We start from the raw sequence: 20,408 nt of genomic DNA on the forward strand, positions 1-20,408 counted from the left end.
ATTGTTGTTGTTGGCTGTTATCTAGTTGCTGTTCTTGAGGCAATGGTGACTTTGGCATGGCTTTTTTATGCGATTTAAGCCCCCGAAGTATCAACGTACTTTGCTAGTTGGCCATTTTCCCTCCAATTCGAGAGTGAATGTGTCCCACGTTGTTGGCGATGACGATGATGGTGATGATGATGCCATTGTCGTTAGTTTCATTTTATTCCTGAAAAAAAAAGAGTTTTATGTGTTTGTGATTCCCTCCCAACTTCTTGGCCAAATGGTCAGTGCAAAACCAAATGCAAAAAAAATCGTGAAGAAATATTTGGCTCATTAACAAACAAAAACCGCCTGCTTGCTGTACGGGATAAAACCCAAAAATGTAGTGGCAATAAAAGCAGACCGTGAATGTGCAATCAAGAGTTTAAAAAAGAGCCCAAATTAAATATTCGAATTCCCAATCTAATGGGTCAAATATTAAACGGTCCTTAAACACGACAGTCATAAAATATCAACAGATAAAATCTTTTGTTCATAAATAAGATCAAAAACAAATTGCCCAAGTCACCTCGAACCGAGGGGGAAAGATCGATCAACAAAATATTAACTGAAACAACAATACATCATAAAATGACAAAAACAACAACAAAGTCTTCCGTATTTGTAGAAAATTGTGTCCAAATCGGAAATCATAAAAATTGAAACAAAACCCCGAAATAAATTAAAATACCATATGTAGAGAAATATGATAAATAAATCATAACGTATATAATACTAAAGTAATGAAATAAAAATAGCAAAAGAATTTAACAAAAAAATCTTATACAAATATAAAATCTCAACTCCAATGCAATAAATTTTAATCCTCTATAAAAATACAGCTTATGTAAGCTATACTCCCATAGAAGAAAATAAAAATCCATAAAAATATACCAATTTAATATTAATTGTCTTTATGTTAAATGAAGATGGAGAAAAATTTATGATAATTTCTATGATACAAAAGAAAAGTGGATTCCAATTCATATGAAAAAAATCCTATAAAATATTTAAGTGCTTCCTGAATCAGTGAATGTGTGCTAGAAATAAAATAAGCAAATTTATGCAAAATTTATTGCATTCTGTGTAATTATATTCAACGAAAGTAGTCTGCATCTACGCAATATTCAGAATAATAATCTTTCAACATTAACATCTCATCCTAAATGCCGGCCAACATGGATAATTTTCACAATCCCAAAGCACCGGAATTAGAAAGGTAAGATTTATCGGCATGTTATGTTTTTAATGCAAATTTATGACAAATAGTTTTCTTTTTAAAGGCAATAATGTAATTTTTTTTTGTGAAATATGCCTGCATAGAAAATGAAAAGATAAGAATTTTTTAAATTTGTATTTTTAATTTTTTGGAATGAAATCCAAAATACTAGAAAAGCATCGCATTTGAAGAACAATGCGACATGTATTGCATTATTTCTGATCCAAATTGGTACTACTTCCTGATCCAAAAAAAAAAAAGTTTCATTGTTTGTTGCTGGGGTACTCTTTATATTGGGCCAAAATCGACTACGCAATTTTGAAATTGACCAAAATAGTATATTTGGCATCAGTAATCTAGTGATGTCCGTCCGTCCATCTATTAAAATCACGCTAACTTCCGTACAAAATAAGCTATTCATTAGAGGTGTGCGCGTGACACGAAATTGTTGTGATACTCGTGAATCAGTAATCTATTGATGTCCATGAATCAGTAATCTAGTGATGTCCGTCCGTCCATCACGAAAATCACGCTAACTTCCGTACAAAATAAGCTATTCACTAGAGGTGTGCGCGTGACACGAAATTGTCGTGAGACTCGTGAATCACGTGAGTCGTGAACAAATTCTAAAGCAACTCTCGTGAATGTGCGTGAACCAAATATGTTCGTGCGGGAGCGAGAATGTGAAATGAAATCAGTTCGTGTGTGTGCGTCAATAAAAATTCTGCAAGATCACGCTCACGGCAAAAATCTAGCTTTACTTCTTAACATTATACAGAAAAAAAAATTCACGAAAATTTTCCAATTAAAATCTTAATTGAGTTTTGAAAAATATTCAATTAAAAATTTAATTGATTCAACAATTTTTGTTATTGAAATAAAAATCAATCACACAAATTAGTAGTATCAATTAATTTTTTAATTGGATCAATTAATTTTTAATTGACCGTCAATTAATTTTTTAATAGATACTATCATTTCTGTGATTGAAGACATTTCATTTAAAAAATGAATTGGATCAATTAATTTCGTGATTGAATCAGAAAAAAATTTTTTTGTGTGTATGTAAACCACGTCTAATATTTAAATAACTAAAATTAATTTAGCTGTCGAACTATATTCTATTTTGAATTTAGTTACTTTTGCTTACACGTCGAGATTCTCGTGAAATTGTCATGAGTCACGTGAATCGTGCATGAGCGTGAATCTTAAAAAGTAGTTCGTGCGTGAATACTACTTTTCATTTTGTGAATGTGAGTGGCTACCACACATATCGTGGGTGAGCGTGCGTGAATAAACGTTTTGCTTCGTGAATGTGCATGAGTGTGAGTAAAATTTCACTATGGGGAATAGCTGGACAGTTACGAATATTGTTTCTATAGAAATAAAATGGTGAAACATCGATTTATAAATGGTCTATTAGTTATGGACATTAGAGGCCATTAATTTAATGTAAAGAATTTCGAGTGGCTTTGACGATACAAACATTCTCCCAAAAAACCGGCTCAGATGGCACGTTGACAGAGGTTCAATTTAAAATTACAGCTTCCAAGGACATCGGGTGTATATGGAGATTTCTCAAGTAATTAGCTCCATATACAAAATCTGAACCGAAGGTAAATTTCCGCATTTATTTAAGGATCTCAAATAACTCTAAATTCAAAATTTTGACAAATATTATGAAAATGTTAGACTGGGAAAAACTTCTTAAAACAAATCGGATGATGGGTTTATATGTCCGGTATGTTAGGTTAGGTTAAAGTGGCAGACCGATTTAGTTTCAGGCTCACTTAGACTATTCAGTCCATTGTGATACCACATTTAACTAAAAGTACCTACTACATGTGGGCACTTCTAATTTTAACCACTGAACCTTCTCTATTATTTTCTTTTGTTGAACCAATCAGATTGTTCCAAAAACATTAACAGCCTGCTTAAGTTAACGTTTTCCAGGTCCTCCAGTAATCTAAAGCTATATGCCCCTAAAATTTGCTTACGCCTTACACTCACACAAGAGGTGTTTACACACAAAAAAGTTTTTTTCTGATTCAATCACGAAATTAGTTGATCCAATTAATTTTTAATTGAAATGTCTTCAATCACAGAAATGATAGTATCAATTTAAAAATTAATTGAAGGTCAATTAAACAGTTAATTGATCCAATTAAAAAGTTAATTGATACTATTATTTTTGTGATTGATTTTTGTTTCAATTAAAAAAATTTGTGGAATCAATTAAATTTTTAATTGAAAATTTTTTAAAACTCAATTAAAATTTTAATTGGAAAAATTTTCGTGAAATTTTTTTGTGTGTAGTTGATTCCTTTTCCACCGCATCATGACAGCTCATACAATAGTCAATATACTTCGCACCAATAGTTTTTGCAAAATCGCCTATCAGGCAGCGACCCGTTATAGCAGATATCAGAAGTGATATCTGACGTCTTGAGAATACTAGCATATCTAGTGTGCGGTTCAAGTTTAAATGGGGCCATATTTGCTTGGTGTCGTTACAACCCTTGCAATTCTCCCATCGAACATTTGCTATCATGACCGTGAAATTTCACCCATATTAATACACTTTGAATGGCCTGAAATCCATTACTTCGTTTTTCGATAGGATAGGATAGGATAGAATAGGAAGTGTTTTTCAAAGTTTATTTCGCCGGAGTCAGAGTCGAGCAAAATTTCTACGACTCCAGCAAAATCTTCAGACTTCGACTCCAAGACTCCGACTCCACAGCACTGGTTGCAACAAACATGTTCCATGTTCACCGTCCAAAGATAACATTTTGTTCTTGAAACATGTTTGGGGTGGTCATACTCTTTTTCTGGGTGTGGAGCATATTCAAACAAAATAAAAATAAAAAAAAAATATTTTGGATGACCTTGTTCAGTAGAACTTTCTACGCAATCGATGGTCGATCTTATACTTGCTAATTCGTAATTTTAATAGATCCGAAACATTTCTTAAATTTTATAGTAACCAATGTTCCTATATGGTTGACATTTTGCATAATTTTTGCGTATTTAACAAAATACGTTGACAAGCGACGGATAAATTGATATTGTGCAGATATTATCAATAATGATGTTAGCTATACAGTACATAATTTCAATTAAATGTAACAGCTTTTTTTTGTTCTTTAAGTCGTTACTTTATCTCATTAACAACTCGAATTCGACCTACACAAGTTCGCTCCCAATTTGTTTTATGGTCACAAATGTATAATAAAATTTATTAGATTTTGTATAAATTAAGTGAATGAAAAGCGTTGATTGCAAACAGTCACAGGTTACAATTTTTTATTTATTTATTGAATTGAATTGAGAAACTGGTTTGACTCTGTCTGCAAAGTGAAACGTAATTTGCTTCATGGTGACATTCCTCAGATTCTATGGGGGGCCGTATTGTGGACTTTTAATGGCGTAAATGTTAAAAAAAACAATCGTGAGACACGGATCACTTTACAATTAAAATATTTCAATATTTAATGCAATTGATAGCAAACAATGTTGCTAACGGACATTGGTGGACACCCAAACAATGCCATCCTGTCAAATGACTACACAGTACCGTAATCGGGAGTCCGGGCAACAATGTAATGTAGGGAATGGCTCAGAGCTAATGGTGAAGTCAATCAATGAGGATTATCATTGACTACTTAAAATTCGGTAGGATAAGTATGATGTGGACGCCCACACCGACGGGATAATATAAATCCTTGGCTAAATCAAAAATATAAGAATAGAAACAAATTCCGGAATCCGTCTATATCAAAATAAACAATGATTTAAATCATCTTTATCTCACCTTTTTGGGAAGAATGTAAAAACGGACATCGATCTTTAAGCAACTGAAACAGAAACAAGTATATATGGCCGTAAGTTCGGCCAGGCCGAATCTTATGTACCCTCCACCATGGATTGCGTAGAAACTTCTACGAAAGAATGTCATCCACAATCGAATTACTTGGGTTGTGGTATCTTAAAACTTCTTAACATCGTTTTCTAAATTGTGAGTTAGTCCATACGTGGTATATATTAGACAAAAAAGTTATGTATAGGTAAGTACAATGAACCAAATTTCAACTGACTCCGATGAAATTTGCTCCTCCAAGAGGCTCCAAAACCAAATCTCTGGATCGGTTTATATGGGGGCTATATATGATTATGGACTGATATGGACCACTTCTGGCATGGTTGTTAAATATCATATACTACCACCACGTACCAAATTTCAACCAGATCGGATGAATTTTGCTTCTCCATAAGGCACCGGAGGTCAAATCTGGGGATCGGTTTATATGGGGGCTATATATAATTACGGACTGATATGAACCAATTCCTGCATTGTTGTTGGATACAACATACTAACATCACGTACCAAATTCCAACCGAATCGGATGAATTTTGTTCTTCCAAGGGGCTCCGGAGGTCAAATCTGGGGATCGGTTTATATGGGGCCTATATATAGTTATGGACAAATTTGGACCAATTTCTGCATGAACTGAATCAGATGCATTTTGGTCTTCCAAGAGGCTCCGGAGGTCAAATCTGGTGATCGGTTTATATGGCGGCTATATATAATTATGGACCGATGTTGACCAATTTTTGCATGGTCATTAGAAACCATGTACTTACACCATTTACCATATTTCAGCCGGATCGGATGAAATTTGCTTCTCTTAGAGGCTCCGCAAGCCAAATCGAGGGATCGGTTTATATGGGGGCTATATATAATTATGAACCGATGTGGACCAATTTTTGCACGGTTGTTAGAGACCATACACTAACACAATGTACTAAATATCAGCCGGATAGGATGAAATTTGCTTCTCTTAGAGGCTCCGCAAACCAAATCTGGGGATCGGTTTATATGGGGGCTATATAGAATTATGGACCGATGTGAACCAATTTTTGCATGGTTGTTAGAGACCATATACTAACACCATGTACCAAATGTGGGGTTCCGTTTATATGGGGGCTATACATAAAAGTGGACCGATATGGCCCATTTGCAATACCATTCGACCTACATCAATAACAACTACTCGTGCCAAGTTTCAAGTCGATAGCTTGTTTCGTTCGGAAGTTAGCGTGATTTCAACAGACGGACGGACATGACAAAGTTAATATACCCCCATCCTATGGTGGAGGGTATAAAAATTGTATTTAAGCGACCCCACATTAATAGTATCAATTAAGTTTTTAATTGGATCAATTAATTTTTTAATTGACAGTCAATTAATTTTTTAATTGATACTATCATTTCTGTGATTGAAGACATTTCAATTAAAAAATTAATTTGATCAATTAATTTCGTGATTGAATCAGAAAAATATTTTTTTGTGTGTAATTGGATTGTGGATGACAGTCTTTCGTAGAAGTTTCTACGCAATCCATGGTGGAGGGTACATAAGATTCGGCCTGGCCGAACTTACGGCCGTATATACTTGTTTTTTTTTCTGATTCAATCACAAAATTAATGGATCCATTTGATTTTTTAATTGAGATGTCTTCAATCACGAAAATGATAGTATCAATCACAGTTTCAATTGAGCATCAAAAAAATACTTGATTAAGAAATTAATTGATTTCATTAGCAAATTTCAGTTAATTTTTTAATTGAATCAATTAAATTTTTAATTGATGTTGATTGCAAAATTCAATCAATTTTTTAATTAAAAAGGAAACTATTTGTAATCGCTATAGTATATTTCAATCACTTTCTATAACTTTTTTTAATCCTTTTTAGTTTGATTCAAAAATTAAGAATTCAAAAAAATATATCCATAATTTTTTAACTGTCATATTCTTCCTAGTTTTATTAAAAAGTTAATTGTATCAATTAATTTTTTAATTGAAAATTTAAAAATTTCAATCAACTCTTTAATTGGTAATATTTTGGTGATATTTTTTCTGTGTAATATGGTGGTTATATATAATTTTGAACCAATAGGCCACTGAAGGGATCGGATTATAAGTGGGCTAAATTTAATTATCGAGCGATATCGACCAATTTTGGCATGTTTGTTGGAGGATGTAGACGAAGATCACGTTCCAGATCGGATGAAATTTACACCTCCAATAGGTTCCGGAAGTCAAATCTGGATTTTAACAGACGAACGGACATTTTTCTGATAAATATTGAAACATTTATGTTTTACTAAGTTTTCGTAATAAATTTAAATTATCTGAATTTTACCAGCTATAAAACACAGCAAAGGCAAACAAAATAATAAAAATTTCCAAAAAGTATTTGAAGAGTGTACTGATCCATTTCTAGACACACGTTGAATTTACGATCAAAAATTCGCTAGCATTATTCAAAACGATTCTACGTAGAGATACATGTAGAAAAATATAGAAAAAAATATATATTTTATTTTGTTCCTTATTTCTTTTTTAATGGAAATCCGAAATACTGAAATATCATCACACTTGAAGAAAAGCCCATGTAAAATTCATTGCTTCTCAGCCAATTCTACACCACTTTCGGATCCTAAAAGAACATTTTCATTGTTTTTGAGCTTACGCTTTTTTGTTGGGAAACGAAACATTTTATTGCCCCAACAAAAGGTTTTTTCGTTATGTCAATGAAAAAAGTTCGTTGGGGCGTTATTGGTAAAGTATTCCTCGGGTATATGACAACAAATCTTGTTTGGTAAATACTCAGTGCAGTCAGGCATCGAAACTCGAGCGGGACCATTGTGGACCAAATATCACTTAATGCTCTGAAACTGGCACGCCAAAATAAATTCATTTCAACACACAGACCTAACTAACACTGTCCAATTTCACCACGAATTTCTATTGGCAAAATCTGAGTGCATCTAATCTAATCTTGTTTGGAATTCCACGGTTGACACATAAATTTGTGTTTTTTCCGAGAACAAACATTGATAAAATATTATTCTCGAAATATTTCATCTCCAATCGTATTTGCGGTGCACAATTGAATATTTGAGCTTTCATGGGTTCTGCCGCTACTGCTGATAAGCCATTTCGAACATACCATTTGATCCTCAACCCATGTGTTGAAGCAATCAGGCCCAAACCAAAAATAATCTCATAAGACTCGTACGTTGAGTAATCATCTTGGTTTTGTTTTTTTATTGCAATAATAGATCAATTGAGATTATAACGATTCTCTTTGTGTGTTCAATTGTGTTTTTTTTTTGCTTCTTCTAAACCACAATCAATTCAAACATAGGCATAATTTGCAATGTGACCCATAAATATGATCGAATCCTTGTGTTTGATGCAAAAGACAAATGGATGATCGGCTTCGAATTTCTTAGTACGTGAAAAAAGATTCTTGAGACCTAAAAAAGAACACAAAACAAAAAACCCAAAGAATTTTTTTAGTTTAACAAATCGTTGCAAAAATTGCAAATGAGCCTGGCACCAGCAGGTCAATGTTCGTACTCACCACCAGATTCCACCGGTTGCTCTGCCCCAGCTTCAGCTACCTCTACATGAGCCTTGTGATTGGCACTGTTGATGTAGTGGCTAACAAACATGCGGTACATATTGCCAAAGTCGCCCTGGCGTGTAAACATGGTACTGACACCCAACTGTGAGAAGGGACAAAATTTATTGCTTCCCCAAAAATACGTTTGGTTTATGAATGAGCCCAAGACTCATGCTTACCTTTTTGAATGGTTCCTCCAGATTGGTATTGAATGCCGCACTGAATTTGGGCAAATAAATTTCCACCTTTTGTGAGCTGAGACTCTCGTCGAGTAGGGCAACTAAATTCTTACCCTTCAAAGATTGCAACAAGTCACGCAAACCATCTTTGCGATTGGGCAATAGGACAACCATTGAGAAGTCATTGTTCTGGTAGGGCATTTCCACGGCTGTGGCATCCAAATTCCTCAATTCGCCATACTTGAAGTTATTCACAGTCCACATGGTGTCCACTTGGAATGATTGGCGACCGCCGGTGGAGAAAGAACGCTTTGAGGTTTTATCGGCACGGAAGGCCTTTTGCCAGGGAGCACTGAAACTAATGCCATTGACAATAACACCCTCGGTGAGGTCCTGCAAAAGGTTGGGATCCAAAATGTTGTCAATTTTACCACCGGTCTTTGTTTCCATGGCCTTGTTAACACGATCGGCAGTCCTCTTGTTATAGGGTGGATGGAAATCGGCCTTTTCAATATTCGAGTCGAAACTACGTTGGGCTACATCTTTGAAGTTTTGCTTAAACTCCAGATTCTCATTGATGTAAATGTTATTGGCCAAACGGATGTTATTGTCCCGGCCAAAGGTCTGTTGGAATTCACTGAAACGTCGTACAATCTCATCGGCATTGCCTGAACCTAAACGTAGGCCAGTTTGCATTTCAGTGGCCGTCTTGCCCTTGGCCCCATAGAAAGCCAAAGCCATGGAGATTTGTACTGCTGCCGGGGACATGACGACATTGTCATTCAATTTCTCACTAGCCACAGCCGTGTACAAATCTGTAGCAAAAATATTGCGATCTATTGCCTGGGCCGCATTACTGGTCACGGTAGCAGCATTGACCACACCTACAATGGCTATAGTGGCCAAAATAGCTGGTTTTTGGGGGTAAAAATTAAATTTGATTATATAATTATCACCTTGAGCCTATAGAGTGATGATAACGCTTACACAAATGCCACTTCATTTTGTTGATAATGCGTGCGTTTGTTTCGTTGGCTTGATTGTTGGGGATTTTATAAAAGCGCTTTTTAAGGTTACTCTTCCACGTCCGAATTAGAACTAAATTTTTAGTAAACGATCTCTGTGTTATTTTGTTCGGAAAAGATGCTCGTTTGTTGTGGTGTGTTGTTGTTATTATTTTGTTTTCGTGGAAAGTGTGAGTGGACGTTTAGAGAAGACACAGAGAGAAAATGATCGAAAGACTTAAGGTGGAATTACATACCATCTGGTCATGCGTGCGTACGGTATTGTCAAAAAAACTTACATTTGTAGAAATACCATTGTTTGAGTTACACGCCAACGTAACGGACGCATGAAGTTGATGAACTTTTAACTTTTCAATGCGCCGAGTGCGTCGAAAACATGTAAAACCAAGTAAGGAAAGTCTAAAGTCGGGCGGGGCCGACTATATTATACCCTGCACCACTTTGTAGATCTAAATTTTCGATACCATATCACACCCGCCAAATGTGTTGGGTGCTATATATAAAGGTTTGTCCCAAATACATACATTTAAATATCACTCGATCTGGACAGAATTTGATAGACTTCTACAAAATCTATAGACTCAAAATTTAAGTCGGCTAATGCACTAGGGTGGAACACAATGTTAGTAAAAAAATATGGAAAACATTTAAATCTGGAGCAATTTTAAGAAAACTTCGCAAAAGTTTATTTATGATTTATCGCTCGATATATATGTATTAATAGTTTAGGAAAATTAGAGTCATTTTTACAACTTTTCGACTAAGCAGTGGCGATTTTACAAGGAAAATGTTGGTATTTTGACCATTTTTGTCGAAATCAGAAAAACATATATATGGGAGCTATATCTAACTCTGAACCGATTTCAATCAAATTTGGCACGCATAGCTACAATGCTAATTCTACTCCCTGTGCAAAATTTCAACTAAATCGGAGCAAAAAATTGGCCTCTACGGTCATATGAGTGTAAATCGGGCGAAAGCTATATATGGGAGATATATCTAAATCTGAACCGATTTCAACCAACTTTGGCACGTATAGCTACAATGCTAATTCTACTCCCTGTGCAAAATTTCAACTAAATCGGAGCAAAAAATTGGCCGCTGTGGGCAAATGAGTGTAAATCGGGCGAAAGCTATATATGGGAGCTATATCTAAATCTCAACCGATTTGGCTGATATTTTGCAAGTTTTTCGAGACTCATAAAATATTCGGATGTACAGAATTTGAGGTAGATCGGTTGATATACACGCCAATTATGACCAGATCGGTGAAAAATATATATGGCAGCCATATGTAAATCTGAACCGATTTTTTCCAAAATCAATAGGGATCGTCTTTGAGCCGAAACAGGACCCTATACCAAATTTTAGGACAATCGGACTAAAACTGCGAGCTGTACTTTGCACACAAAAATACATCAACAGACAGACAGACGGACAGACAGACAGACGGACATCGCTAAATCGACTCAGAATTTAATTCTAAGACGATCGGTATACTAAACGATGGGTCTCAGACTTTTCCTTCTTGGAAAAATGCATACAAATGCACAAACTTATTATACCACAGTAGTGGTGAAGGGTATAAAAATCAGCAAACGGAAAACAAGGTAAAATATGGACGAGGAGTAATTCAGGAAGTTAAAAACATAAAGGCGTCTACTTTAAAAAGTGCGTAGAATATAAACATATCCCAGCAAAAAAATATGAACTTCTTCTAAAGGCACAACTTTAAAAGCACTTCCCAAAATGTCCTTTCAATGATGTTATTTATTTTTACTACACAGGAAGTTCTTTTACTTAAATTTTTTTAACTCGTTTTCTTCACATTTTTAATGGGTAATTTTAACTTTTTAACTTTTTTAAGGTTCAAAAAGGTTAAAAAAAGAGTAAGAATTTATAAAATGGTACAAATTATTTATATTTTGTTGAAAAAATGCTAAATTCATTTTAGAAAAATTTCGAATTTTTGAAAATAATTAAGGTCGAACATTTCAGGATAGCGTTAGTATCCATTAAAAATCATAAACAACTAATTACAAAATTTGTTAATTCACATCTGAATTCGGATCACACCTTAAAAAGGGATGCAAATTCGTTGAAATGGTGGACATCCGTCCTATGACAAGTTAAATGCATCGCTTCTGCGCCAATGTTGCACCACTTAAAAAAAAAACATTTTCACTACTTTTTTGCGACGCTTTTTTGCTGGGATAATAAAAAGTGCAGAGGCGTGAAATGAAATCAGCAAATCTATTGGTGTTCCGATGCATGCTGTGCAACTCAATTGAAAAACCATATTCGTCAATGCATTCGTGTATTCTATTTATTTAATTTCTGTATTTAAAAACTTCATGAAATGGAATTGGAATATATATCCTGCACGTAGCTTAATTTCTCGGCGGAGTTTCAGAAGGCCAAGAAATTTAGTCAAAAATAGTACCACCCTTAATCCTACAATAGGCTTGTTTTCTTTTAGTACTGCATACCCAAGCCGTGACGGACAGAGTAGTCAATTACACCCACCTCCTAGAGCAAGCTGTTGTTTTTGGATGGTGAACATGTAACATGTTTTTTGGTAACCATACTATTTTCTTGCAAATTATGTATCTGATTTTGATAACCATTCTATGCTTGGCGAGAAAACAATATCTTGCCGGCAAAAATTTTGTTTTTTCCCACCCAAAAATAACATTTTGATGTGGAAGGTGATCACATTTCTTTTCTGAGTATGTCCAAAAACGCGCAATACTTGTATCAGATGTTTAAAAATAATCACAGAAACAATGTGAAATCTTACATGTTTGATGTATAAAATGCACAAATACTAACAAATATTTACTGGTGTGAATATTTTAATTTGCATCGAGTAATAAAAGAAATCGGACCAAAAATTGCAAGAAAATTTAAGCCAGATCCGAAATGTCGAACTCAAATTTTCTTTAAAAAGGGTTTTGCTCGTAGAAAATTGATCAGAAAGTGGAAAGTTACGATTTCAAAAGTCGACTTTTCAATAATCTCAAAAGTCTCAAATTCGTCTTTTGAGAATAAAGAAAATGTTGGCAAGTCAACGTTTTCAAAAGCCCAAGAGACAGAGAGAGCTTTAAAAATGTTTAAAAGAACGAAAAGCCGACTTTTACCAATTTTGAAAAGGTCGAAAAGTTGTCTTTATTATGCTCAATACCATCCCTATGAATAAAATGCTCTTTGATTAGAGAAAAAAACCGACCCATTTTTTCCGGCGCCGGATGACACTCAATTTTTGCCATGGGCGGTGCCGGCTTAGTGGTTGAGTTCATACAATTTTTTCTATTTAACCCCCGTCAACTAAACAATCGAAATAATTATGAGAACATCTATTATTAATTTACATTCAACAATTTTGATAGCCACAATAATTTCTCGCAATGTACATTATATATTTTTTTGATTTATTTATGTCATTCACATGCAAATCATTTTGTTATCACATTGTGCCAGTGCCACTCAAATGTAAACAAATTGGAATGGTGTATTCAATATCAAAGACACAACCGATGATCTTATCGAACTGAATTCACCCTATGAAAATTTGATACTCCCATTTACTACAGCCTCTATTGAAAAGATCAAACACAAAGGGGGAAGCTGTTGCAAACAACCCCATCAACCAAATGATTTGTCGTTTAAGGTGTCAAACCATACAAAAACTGGGCAAAATGTGCCTATCAAAATCATCTAAATAATTGGGAGATGACAGCATCAATGAATATGTCAATCTGTTTATCAATATCACCATAGACCAAGGAATGTATAGACATCTCAAATGAATGCACAGCGCTGTAGTTTGTCTGCACACCGTAGAGTGCTCTTTTACGTCTGCAATTGAGTGATTTTTTAATTTGGCTTTAATTTGTTTTCTTTCCTTTGTTTTCTTGATGAAACACCAAATATTGTAAAAGCATATAAAATTCTATACATCCACACCTTTTTTGTAATGCAAATTGACTGATTTGTACGGTAATTCTTGTTTTCCAAAAAGAAATTGAGTCACTTGACTGCGCAATTGAGTGGAGTGACTGCGCTCTGCAAATAAACAAAACCATGGTGAATTCACTTGAGATGTCTATACATTCCTTGGTCTATGATATCACCCATGAGTGCCAGACGTATTGGAGCTTTGGTATTGAGTATTGTTTTTCACTCAAAAAGTTTAACTCGAATTTAAATAGTATTCCAAAATATATTTTTTTACTTTGTCAATTTCGTTTCACTCATTAACAGAATTGGACAAACTAAAATAATCGCATGGCTATTGTGAATATGTTGTTTGGGTTTTAAGTGTGATAACAATTAATCGCTGTGGGGTCCTCCAAATAAAAAACGAACGTTAACGCCCAAAATGAAACTGCCGCACAAAAATTGATTTTATGGGTTTTTATTAATTCAATAATGCTTTAAAATGATTTAAAAAAAAAAAAACACTGAATATTTATTGTTCACTTTTTAGAAAAAATGGGTGTCCTCATACGGGGACATTGGACAGATTAAGCATAAAATTCTGCAAAGCAGCTTATTTTTTATTAAAATAAACTTAAAAGTTTTATCTACACGCAATCCAGATATTATATGCGAAGAATTATAGATTTTCGATCACTTGGTACAAATGAAACTATTGAAAGTATCTTACGAATGTTATCCGAATAAATAGCAAGAGTAGAACGCACTTGTTGATCAAACGCGACCACGTGTCTTTGTTTATCGATCAGATGCATTAGTTTAACTACGGATTTTTTTCTGTGTATGGGGACATGTAATGGGGATGGTAATGAGTTAATATTGAATTTAGATGAAGACAGGTCCAAACACGAACCAGTGAGTTTTTCTATAAAAGATAATTTTAATTTAACAAGTATGGAAAGTCTAAAGTAGGGCGGTGCCGACTATTCATATTATACCCTGCACCACTTTGCAGATCCACATTTTCGCCATATCAAATTCGTGAATTGTGTTGGGTGCTATATATAAAAATAAAGATTAAAGATTTCTCTTCACCTATACATGCATTTAAATTGGACAAAATTTGTTTGCGGCGATTTTACAAGGAAAATTTGGGTATTTTGGCCATTTTTGCCGAAATAAGAAATACATAAAGGGTGATTTGTTAAGAGCTTGATAACTTTTTAAAAAAAAAAACGCATAAAATTTGCAAAATCTCATCGGTTCTTTATTTGAAACGTTAGATTGGTCCATGACATTTACTTTTTGAAGATAATTTCATTTAAATGTTGACCGCGGCTGCGTCTTAGGTGGTCCATTCGGAAAGTCCAATTTTGGGCAACTTTTTCGAGCATTTCGGCCGGAATAGCCCGAATTTCTTCGGAAATGTTGTCTTCCAAAGCTGGAATAGTTGCTGGCTTATTTCTGTAGACTTTAGACTTGACGTAGCCCCACAAAAAATAGTCTAAAGGCGTCAAATCGCATGATCTTGGTGACCAACTTACCGGTCCATTTCTTGAGATGAATTGTTCTCCGAAGTTTTCCCTCAAAATGGCCATAGAATCGCGAGCTGTGTGGCATGTAGCGCCATCTTGTTGAAACCACATGTCAACCAAGTTCAGTTCTTCCATTTTTGGCAACAAAAAGTTTGTTAGCATCGAACGATAGCGATCGCCATTCACCGTAACGTTGCGTCCAACAGCATCTTTGAAAAAATACGGTCCAATGATTCCACCAGCGTACAAACCACACCAAACAGTGCATTTTTCGGGATGCATGGGCAGTTCTTGAACGGCTTCTGGTTGCTCTTCACTCCAAATGCGGCAATTTTGCTTATTTACGTAGCCATTCAACCAGAAATGAGCCTCATCGCTGAACAAAATTTGTCGATAAAAAAGCGGATTTTCTGCCACTGATTTTGGTAATAAAATTCAATGATTTGCAAGCGTTGCTCGTTAGTAAGTCTATTCATGATGAAATGTCAAAGCATACTGAGCATCTTTCTCTTTGACACCATGTCTGAAATCCCACGTGATCTGTCAAATACTAATGCATGAAAATCCTAACCTCAAAAGAATCACCCTTTATATATGGGAGCTATATCTAAATCTGGACCGATTTCAACAAAATTTGGCACGCATAGCTACAATGCTAATTCTACTCCCTGTGGGAAATTTCAACTAAATCGGAGTAATATGAGCGTTGTAATATGAGTGTAAATCGGGCGAAAGCTATATATGGGAGCTTTATCTAAATCTGAACCGATTTCTTCCAAAATCAATAGGGTTCTATTCTGAGCCAAAGCACATACTTGGACTAAAACTGCGACCCAGACTCTGATTACAAAAATGTGTTCACGGGCAGACGGGCATGGCTATATCGACTTAGGAGCCCACCCTGAGCATTTTTGCCAAAGACACCATGTGTCTATCTCGTCTCCTTTTGGGTGTTGCAAATATATGCACTAACTTATAATACCCTGTTCCACAGTGTGGCGCAGGGTATAATTATGTGCGGTCATTTCCTGTCGAGGAAACTGTATCGGAATCTAGAATAAAATGGGCTTTAAAAAGTTTTGGACCTTTCAAATCCCCGGGACCCGATGGAATTACTCCGGCGGAGAAAAAAGCGGTGACTGGCAGAATTATCCCCTGGTCGTCGGCGATGTATACAGGATGTATCAACTTACCATATATTCCAGGAAAGTAAAGGGAAACAAAAATCGTTTTCATACCTAATGTGGGAAAAGTCTCTCACTCGAGTGCTAAGGATTTCCGATCAATCAGCTTATCCTCATTCCTACTTAAGACTCTGGAGAGGATGATAGGTATTTGTCGTAGAACTAGCGTCGATTCAAGTTTGCTCTCGAAACATGAACTAGTCAGCTTTATTGAAAGCTCACTATCTGTCAATGAATACAGAATCGTGGCGTTTCTAGACATCGAAGGGGCATGCAATAAAGTCCATCCGAGCTCGGTATTAAATAGACTGACATCTCTGAATGTTGATCCAGGTATATTTAGGGTGTTATACGAACTTCTGACTAAGCGACGTATTTCAGCCACACTAGGACAAGCAAACATACAAAGGTATGTGAACAGAGACACTTCCCAAGGAGGAGTTCTATCACCTGTGCTTTGGAATGTTGCTATAAACAACCTTCTGGTTTCCCTAGAAAAAGAAAGGATAGAGTAGTGGCATACGCAGATGATGTGGCTCTAGCAGTCAGGGGAAAATTCCCATCCACAATCAGAGTTATTATACCGAGACCCCTCCGAATGACTGAGAAATGGGCGAAAGAGATTGGTCTTGGGTTAAATCCTGCAAAGACAGAACTAGTCATGTACCGCAAAGATCGCAAAACTCCCACGGTTAAGCCCATATCCTTAGGGGCATTGAAATTCCCTTTGGTGAGTGTGCAAAATACTTTGGCGTTATTTTGGGCAGGAAGGTGAACTTTAAGCTTAATATGATGAAAGGGCGAGAAAAACCACGGTAACTTTGTGCATTGGCCGAAAATTGTGCATTGGCTATACACGGCAGTGGTTAGACCTGTAATGCTATATGGTGTTATAGAGGCCGGAACTTCAGCAGCCGACAAGTTTAGGCAAAGTTCAGCGTATGGCGTGCTTGTGTATCTCGGGCACATTCAGTAAGACAAGATCTCCTTAATTTCATGCTGCATTTATTACCTTTAGACATATTAGCCAAACAGTCAGCAGCAACAACGGCTGTACGGTTGCGTGAGCTATCTCTGTGGTGGGATAAAAGGCTGGGTCACAGTTCGGTCCTCAAAATAATGCCAGATCTGCCAAACGTAGTGGATTACACTGTAGTGAAACCGCTTTCCGACATAAATAATACCCAACAAAGAGGCGTTGGGTATTATTTCTATACCGATGGCCCCAAATTTGATGAACAAGTGGGGTTCGGAGTATATTCTAAAGATCTGGAACTTCGAATAGCGAAAAGATTGCCTAATGTTCCAACAGATGTTGGCATTAATACATACTCAGATAGTCAACCTGCAATAAAATCCTTGGACTCTGTGTTCCATGACTCGAAAACGGCCACCGACTACCGCAACACTCTCAACGCGATGGCTGTACAATATTCACCTAATATGGTTGCCTGGACACAGACACGCCTCTGGCTACATACAAGATCTTACTGCTTGAGAAGGCTGTTATGATGGCAAATTGTAACGACACCAAGCAAATATGGCCCCATTTAAACTTAAACCGCACATTAGATATGCTCCCTGCCAACATTTCTTGAATTTGGGGGCGCTTCTGAGAATCCCCGCTACGTCGAAAACAGTCGTATACGATATCAAAAACTCTTCGGAAAAGCGCCGTCACTATTGAGAGGTTGTACCACGCCAAGTTACTATAAAAAAGTATCGCATGTGTGCAATTATTAGGTGCCCTTCTGGGTACATTTAGAAGGACGCCAATAAGAGCCCCTTCAAACAATCAGACAAAGTGCATTTTAAGATAGTTGTAAAAGAATCATTGTGGTCAAGTAATACACGATTGTTTAGATGTTTATTAATTTTATTAAACATTCATAAAATTTCATAAATATAACATGTATACGATAGGCCGGTACTATGTTCATTCTTGCGAAAAATTTTTATAGAAACCATTATTTCGCACAAAGAAAGCGGTGTTTATTTAGGTAACTTGGAGCGCTCTTTTACAGGGAGCGATATTGAATTAAGTTGGTGGTTGCTGTTTGTTATTACAAAATTAACATTTTATTTTCCTTGGGCAATTGATCTGCTGCTCCTTTGATCCTTTGTATAGTTTCGGAACAAAAATATAATCCGTGTTTGTGTTATAAACCCACACAAATAGTTTTAATAAATAAATTATTTCTTAATTCACATTGCAAATGGCGCCATGCTATAAACGTCAGTTTTTCAACTCGATAAAAACAAAGTACCACAAATGGAAAAATTTCGCTAGTTTTTCGCATTTTTTAATTTTGTATGGAGTTTCAACGCGAAAACCGAACAGAGTACCGGCCTTATCACATCACATTTAATATATTTTCATGCATTAATAAAAGATTGATGTTGAGTTACAAGTTGCAAGTTACATGTTGTCTATCAGCCAGTGCTTTTATTCCCAATGGAGGCAGCGTGTCTGGAAAAATATTTGAAAAACTATCACTTTATTCCATTAGGAAAGTCAAAAATTGTTCACCAATGTACCTTTCACAATTTTAAGCGAAATGTACCTTTCACAATTTTAAGCGAAATAACTTCATTATCATTTTTATTTAAATAAATTATAAGAAGCTAGCTGTGCTTGGTGTTTCACAAAATATAAAATGGCTCTTGTAACAATAGTGATGGCAAAATACTTTCATGTGAATAGTTATGGCAAATACTATCACAGTTGGCGATTGTTGCAGTGTCACTTACGAGTCTGTGGTAGCGATGAGGATGAAATGGAACTTTGAAATGCTGGCAGGGCTAGTGTTCTCAAGACGACAAATATCACTCCTGATGTATGTGATATCACAATGGACTGAATAGTCTGAGTGAGCCTGAATAAAATCCGGCTGCAACTTTAACCTGACCTCTCATAATTCGAATGAGGTACGAAAAGTAAACCGGACCCTTCATTATTCGAATTAGGAACGAAAAGTAAAATCTGCTCCACGGTGCTCATCTAAATGCATGTTTCTGTTAAATAAAGTTCGTTTAATCTGCTCGTAGGCGCTGAAAACGATGCTATATAAATAGAACTGTTTGACTGTTGATGTCAATAACAGCTACGTAGCCCAGTGGATAGTGTGTTGGCTTACAGCAGCAGACAGACGGACATGCTTATATGGTCTTAAATGATCAAAAATATATACCCTGTATATAGTGGAAATCGATATTTCGATGTGTTACAAACAGAATGTCAAACTTATTCTATCCCATCGTCAATTTAAAATAAAAATCATTGAAATAGATACTACACTCACAAGTGGAACAGTTTTATTCACTCAGGCTTTAACGCACAGAAATGTCGTGTTTGGAGACTCACATGCATTCTACGCCTCACATACATTACGTGAAGTTATCAATAACCGAATTCCGTGCCTCTATGACATTTGTGTTCTTTTTGTTTTATTCAACTTCTATTTATACCTACTATTATACACGGACGAAAAATACTGTTTTCCATATATTTGGGTGTAAAAATTATATGTTGGGAAATCAAAATTTTTAACATGATATTTTTTAAGTGCAAGCATATAATGTTCATAAACTAGCATAAAATGTTTGGGACATATATGTTAATATTTTATAACATATTATGTTTGCTTAAATGCAAACATATATTAATTTGTAAATAGCCTATAAACACATATGTGTTTAGAAAGAGAGACCTAGAGAGTATGCTGCAAGTAAAATAATGGAAGTAACCAATTGGCGCCTTAAAAATATATCCACACAAAGAAAATTTCATTAAATTTTTTTCTACCAGTGTATGCCTAAGGTGAAACAT

General features: G+C 35.5%; 1 protein-coding gene across 1 annotated transcript; it reads right to left on the reverse strand.

Annotated features, from left to right (window-relative positions):
• Positions 1 to 8,328: 8,328 nt before the first annotated feature.
• Spn43Ab (Serpin 43Ab) lies at positions 8,329 to 10,039 on the reverse strand. The gene is made up of 4 exons (XM_075313456.1): positions 9,884 to 10,039; positions 8,897 to 9,807; positions 8,676 to 8,820; positions 8,329 to 8,568 (listed from the first exon to the last, which is right to left on the reverse strand). The coding sequence occupies exons 1-4, from the start codon at positions 9,897 to 9,899 to the stop codon at positions 8,447 to 8,449; spliced, it is 1,194 nt and encodes a 397-aa protein (XP_075169571.1). The 5' UTR covers positions 9,900 to 10,039; the 3' UTR covers positions 8,329 to 8,446.
• Positions 10,040 to 20,408: the final 10,369 nt, after the last annotated feature.

The sequence above is a fragment of the Haematobia irritans genome, chromosome 5, assembly GCF_050003625.1.
Source record: "Haematobia irritans isolate KBUSLIRL chromosome 5, ASM5000362v1, whole genome shotgun sequence".
In the NCBI taxonomy this organism is placed as follows: domain Eukaryota; kingdom Metazoa; phylum Arthropoda; class Insecta; order Diptera; family Muscidae; genus Haematobia; species Haematobia irritans.